Genomic DNA, 6766 nt, shown 5'->3' with positions numbered 1-6766 from the left:
AACTGAAATTGTTGCTATACATTTTAAATTGATTAAACCGTTCACTAAATGATAATATAGCTCCATCGGCAGTGACATTAAAATAAAATATTCTGAAATTGTTTTTTGCGTCATCAATTATTTCATCAGAATTCTCATACTCAAATTGTTTTTTGTCCTTCTAAAACGCTTCTTTTTAAATGTTTTATGAATATTTAAGACATCTGCTATTTCATTAGCTTTAATTTTTGAAGATTCAAAACCAAATGATTTTAAAAATTCTAAAAGACCATTTAAAAGGCTACTACATTTGTCCAAATGAATATTAATGTTTTGTAAAGTTTTGTTACCGTATTTACTTCAACTAATATTTCATACCGTATTATCAAGCTAAGAATAAATTCATAACTTTCTAGCTCATTTGTAGCTAATGAATGAGCTTCGCTTTTCGTTTTTGGATCTGGAGTTGTATCAGCCATTTCTTCTAATGCGCTAATAAGTTCGGGTACTTGGTAACGTATAGCTTTGATACTGTTTACTTTACATTCCCATCTAGTTTCTGAAAGTGATTTCAGTGTTAATAATATACAATGTTTTTTAAAAATATCACAGCGTTTTGTAGAAGATGCAAACACACAATATATTCTTTGTATGGTGCCAAAAAACCCAACCGCTATGGTGGAACTCTTTGCTATATCACCCAACAACAAATTTAAATTATGACACGCACATGGTGAAAAGAATGCTCTAGGATTTTTTGCTAAAATTCTTGATTGAACCCCTTTGTACTGGCCTTTCATATTGGCACCATTATCATATGCTTGTTCACGACAATCTTTTATATCTATACCTATACTATTTAATTTATCCAATAAAATATTTGTCAAATCATATCCAGTTGTAGAATGAACATTAATAAATTCAATAAAATATTCTTTGATGCAAGGTATTGTAGACATACTTTTATTTCCCATATCTAGAATACGAATAATTATAGAAAGTTGCTCTTCTCTACTAACATCTGGAGTACAGTCCATCATTATAGAAAAGTATTTTGCTTCTTTCATGCTTTCTACAATCTGTTGACGAATTTTTTTGTGCTATAAGTTCAATCAGTTTATCTTGTATTTGGTGACTTAAATAATGATGATGAGTTTCATTATTTTTTATCCTACGAACATGTTCTTGAATAACTGGATCGAATTAAGCCATCATCTCTATGAGGCCTAAAAATTTACCATTATGTTCCGTATAAATGACATCAGAGGATCCCCGAAATGCATCACCATGTTTTGCCAAATAAAAAATTGCTGATAAAATTCGTTTTAGCACATCTTTCCAATATTGTTTTTCTTTATCTATTTCCTTTAAATGCAAATCATCGATAGTTTCGTTTTTAATAATTCGTGTTTTTAATTCGTTCCAAGATAGAATTGTTTCTTTATGAAAAGAACAATGTTCGTGTTTTTCCAATTTTAATGCTATATGTTTCCAATCTGAGGTTCCATAATTAGTTAAGCTACCCGGGTTAGGAATTTTTAATTGTGAACTAAAAAATTTGCAAGAAAAACAGTAAACTCGATCACGTGATTTTGAATAAAACAACCAATTTCTTGATATTTTTCATTATTCTATAAAATATTTTATTACTAAATTTCCTATTTTGATCATTTTTTGAATAACTTTCGTAGAATTCGATTTTTTCAGATTTACTAAGAAAAATTTTAACTCGCATATCATGGGTTAAGGACTGTGGCCACTGATCTGTATCACTAAAATCAATTTCTGTTTCTTTGATCTCGTTCACTATTTTTTCATTATTAATTATTGTTAAGTCACTAGATTTTTCAACTATCTCAATACTATTTTGAGTCACAAATTCTTTGGAACAACTGGGTTGCTCTGTATCACCTTCCAATATTAACTCTTCTTCATAACATTCAATTTCATTCTGTTCTTCAGATACTCTCTCCAGAGTATCTGAAGAAAAAACAAATTTGCTTAACGCACCACGTTGCTTTTTTAGATTTTTTTCAAGGTTTTGTTTTTTTTGTCGTTTTTTGTGGTCTGAATCAAATTTACGATACTTATAGGATAATCTATCTTTACCAAAAAAAAAATGCCTATAAGAAACTCAAATTAAATTTTATGAGCGTTTGAAATTCATATTTTTACAACATTTGATATTCGCTCGATTTCTCATGTGACAAAATTCTTATTTTATTGTAATTAAAAAACGAATGTCTGCAGATATTTGAAAATTTTACTGAATGTTTATATTAGCATTTTCTATATACGATAAAATTTTGAAAATAATTTGACTCTTTTTGAGCTGTTTACAGACATTGTAAGTTTTCAATTTTTTTTAGTTTTTTTTTCCATAAATATCAGTAAAGTTTTATCTATTGGGCCAAAAAGTGTAAAAAATTAATACAAGGCTCCTGATACATTGTTACAAGAGCAGTTGAAAAATATTAAAAATACATAGGCACAATTATTTTTTATAAGCATTTGAAGTTGAAATTTTGACAAAATTTATCAAATTTAAAATTGAATAATTATTTTGTAATTAAAAATTTATAAAATGTTCAACTTTCATATCTAAGGATTGAAAATTTAAAACAAGATTCCACGTAAATATTTAATTCTGTTACCAAAAATTCTAAGAAATACATAAGCACAGTTTATTTTTATAGTCATTTTAAGTTCAAATTTGAAAGAAATTACATATTAAAAAATCTGGAATAACTATTTTAGTTATTTTGTTGTGATTGTTTTATATTATTTGTGGGTACTTGAAACTACTAAAGTATTCTATTATATATCTATGATAGTACCATGGTTTGTTGTTGATGTATAACGCGTTACCTAATGGATATTATGATATGATTAATTTGAAAATTATTAATAATACTATAGATAAGTATACCTAAATATGTATGCCTAATATCTATACTGACATAACGTATCCACTCAGAATCGTTTTTCTTATACAGTGATATTATATCATTGAATTCAAATTTAATACTATCCATTATACAGTGACCCACTTGTAACCTACCGTATAGCAGAGCGACATCCACTTACCCACCTTTTTTTGTGTTGAATTTGTATTTATTGTTTCCCATTTCCTACATTACCTATTACAATATTACATTTTAATATTCTAAATTAATTATTTATTATTTAGTAATAGGTACCTACTTAAATAGTTAAATCACAGTAAGTCTGATTTTATGTTATGATTTGGAATATTGCTGTACTTACTTCAATATAATATGGTATTAACCACTAATTTTAATTTAAATGGATGACTGAATGACTAATTAAATTATTTATATTCTATAAAATTTGGACTATAATATTATTGCTTATGTTTAAAGGTAAGTGGTTAGCTGTAAACACGATAAATGTCTATATTATTGTATTAATTACAATTATTCGTTTTATACTTTTGTGTAGCTATTTATTTTTATTTTTCTGTTTAAACAATATCGCTGTATAGTAGGCTTGTTAACAAGTACAAATAGTTTTTAATTTTTAAAATCGGACGAGTGAAAGTACCTACATTATTATGAGGCGTTTATGTTCTCTAGTACGTTCGCAAGTTTGTAGCTATTTTTTTTTTGCCCTGCAGAGGTGGGGGTAACGTTCAAGACATGGCTCGTTTTCGTATCACGGACGATATTGGTAAGAGCATAGAACAATATAGAAGCGAAACTCGATCAGCTGATGGGTGAAGTGTTTACCTATGATCTGAAGTCCGAACAATGAAACTGTTTCCGTAACACTGACATGATGTTATACCCGTATTGAAAAACCGTTTCCGCCTAATAGGTAGGGTATTCTGCGCGGGGTCGGGTTGTTTCCACTGTTTACTTTTATCATAGATTACGTATGCCACGCCCCCCTGGAGACCGTGTTCAAGGCTACAATCGCCCGATTCGGCCAATTCACAGAGTTTCGTACCCCTGGTAAGAGCGTGCTCCAGTATTGTTTATCTATCTCGATGATAGGAAGTGACTATACCGTTTATCTACATTGAGCTAATGTTTTATCAAAACAATTTAATATTATTTATGAGCTTTTTTATATTTTTAACAATAATTGAACAACCTATTCTCGTTTAATTGAAATGCAGGTAACTGTAATTAAATGCTTAGTATAATACACGCATCATTGTATCAGAGATTAAACAGAATAGTTGTTTATTTATTTTTAAACAGAAACCTAGTAATCCACCAATCAAGTAATTGTATTATCATGTTTAAAATGTAGAAACATTTTGGCCGTAGCCGAGAAAGGTAAAAAACCGTCAATCAGCTTATACGATTTGGACGAATTCAAATACATAAGGCAGCTGACCATACCATATGAATCAAAAGCCAACAGTTTCATCAAAATTAAATTTTCGTATGACGACGTATATGTGGCTGCGCTTTCCGGCGATCCCGATTACATTATGTACTATTACAATTGGAGACAGTCCAAAGTCGAAAGTCACTTGCAAGTCGTAACCTCTGCAAAAGCCGCTGGACCTGTATCAGATGTAATCTATAAAAATATCTATCAGTTATTATTATCAGTTAATAAGCTAATAGATACAGTCTGATGATGAGCACAACCTGCTAGCTTATAATAACGAATACCCCTTAAAAAACATACTAATAGATACATATTTGTTAACCTAACCTAACCAACGAATAACAAACAAATTAGTAAATTATTTTTCTGAAATGAATTTAAGAAAGGGGAATTGGTATATTAATCCATTAGGAATTTTTTTTTTGCTTATTAATGTTTGAAATTGATTACTGATATAACAATACCCCAACAAGAACACTGCCAAACTCACAAAAATGGATGTAAATTTTGTGATATCATTGTATAGCTTAAATACTCTTTGATCTATATATGTTAATATTTTTATGTTAAAATAGTTTGCTAAATAATTGAACTTAACTTGGTGACTTTAAGCACTTGATTAGTAATACACTGCCTATTTCAATGATAATAGACTATACAGAGTGATTCATTTATCATGAAACACTCATTATTTCAAAAAGTATTAATGTTTTTGAAAATATTTTTTATTGGTTTTACAATGGTGTTTATTTTTTTTTTTTTTACAATCTTGTATACAAAATTTCTACCAGAAGGAGTTTATCGATTTCAACATATAGTACCTGATCGTTTACCAAATTGGATCAAGATGGTACTTTAGAGAAATCGATTTACTCAATACTTAATTAATGCCACAGAAAAAACCACCGAAAAACGCTAAAAATGGGATTTTAATTTCCAACACTTTTTTTATCACCATAAAAACGAATAAAAAATTATAATATTAATTCAACTTACATGATAAAATAAATAATAACAATGTTAAATATCCAGACTGACAAATCGTCTCCGCTCAGAATCGTTTTTCTTATACAATGATATTATATCATTGAATTCAAAGTCACCCACTTGTAATCTACTATACAGCAGAGCGACATCCACTTACCTGCTTTTTTACATTTCAAGTTGATAAAAAATTTTTTTTAATGAAATCGTTGTTTTTTACCTTGCTCCTAGAATATTTTGTTTGTATACCAAATGAATTTAAATTTCTTAAAATAATATCGGCTAAACCTTTTCCCATCTGTTGTAGGCACAATCTCGAGACATTCTTCTGTGATAATTATATTTTCAACATCTATATAGGTTGGAGACAAATATTTATCCGATTCCACTAATACCAGCCTTTCCACGCAAGTATTGAGAAACATCATCTTAACATGTATATCTGTTACTATCGTATTGCAGTCTTCAATGATTTAATTTTTAAGTGTTAGACTGGTATATTTTATTATTTTTACATGCTCCAAAAACGATTTTAAATGGTAATTTCCGCGTGCTCTATGTCTTAATAGTTGTCTAACACCTCCTCAATTTCCATCTATAATATCATCCAAAATAGAGGAAATATTCCAAAATTGTTGGTTAGATGATTTTACTTCCAACTATAATATAGTTGATGTAGCTGTCAATATTTTCGAAAAAAAAATATACTTTTAAATATTGTTCATGCCTACAAATAATACATACATAGGCTACACGGGTACCGGGTGGAACGCACAAATCAGTTGTTCCCCGATCGGCCGAGAGTCGAGACATTACAACAGTAGGTACTAAATTTTCCCTTACCATAATATTATGACTTGAGAAAATATTTAATAAAAATACATTTACATTTTAACTATTTGAATACATTCTTACTTTATTTAGTAAATACTTGGACTTGGTATTTAAAAATATTAACATTAATAATGGATAATTATCTAGTTTTATAATTCTTCTTCTTCTTCTTCGGTTTTAAAGGCCACTGAGGCCCATTACCGCAACACAAATTTGTTTCCACCTGTCTCTATCCTGAGCTACTGCTTCCATATCTTGTATTCCAAATTCTTCCAAAGTATTTTTTACTTTGTCTATCCATCTTTGTTTTGGACTGCCTACTGGTCTTTTCCCAAGGGGTTTCCATTTTAATACCGCTTCCATTAGACTATTTGACTATTTCATACGTGGCCAGCCCATGCGATTCTTCTATATTGTAGTACTGATACTACGTTCGATTCTTTATATAGTTGTTATAATTCTATGTTGCTTCTACTTTCATACTATTGTGTGATATTATTTCGTTTTTGCCCATATATTCTTCTTTCAAAGACTGTTTTTTGTCTTCATCTCCTTTGGTCGTTGGCCATGTTTCACAAGCATATAATAGAACTGGTCTGATAAT

At 29.2% G+C, this 6766-nt stretch overlaps 1 protein-coding gene across 1 annotated transcript; it reads right to left on the bottom strand.

Moving 5' to 3' along the window:
* Nucleotides 1-1182: 1182 nt before the first annotated feature.
* Nucleotides 1183-6525, bottom strand: LOC115033082. The gene is made up of 4 exons (XM_029485057.1): nucleotides 6364-6525; nucleotides 5549-5555; nucleotides 1713-2046; nucleotides 1183-1528 (listed from the first exon to the last, which is right to left on the bottom strand). Exons 1-4 carry the CDS (start codon nucleotides 6523-6525, stop codon nucleotides 1183-1185), a joined length of 849 nt encoding a protein of 282 aa, XP_029340917.1.
* Between the last annotated feature and the right edge of the window lie 241 nt (nucleotides 6526-6766).

Source organism: Acyrthosiphon pisum, chromosome X (genome assembly GCF_005508785.2).
Source record: "Acyrthosiphon pisum isolate AL4f chromosome X, pea_aphid_22Mar2018_4r6ur, whole genome shotgun sequence".
NCBI classification, from domain to species: Eukaryota; Metazoa; Arthropoda; class Insecta; order Hemiptera; family Aphididae; genus Acyrthosiphon; species Acyrthosiphon pisum.
This window is presented reverse-complemented; position numbering and strand designations above follow the sequence as displayed.

Bases quoted from the DNA above. Each gene is read 5' to 3' on its own strand.
- LOC115033082 (XM_029485057.1), bottom strand. From the start codon at position 6,525: ATGGAAGCGGTATTAAAATGGAAACCCCTTGGGAAAAGACCAGTAGGC. The intron at 1,529-1,712 runs GCGAGTTAAAAT...CAAATTTTTTAG, and splicing joins CAGTCCTTAACCCATGATAT to TTCACAATTAAAAATTCCTA.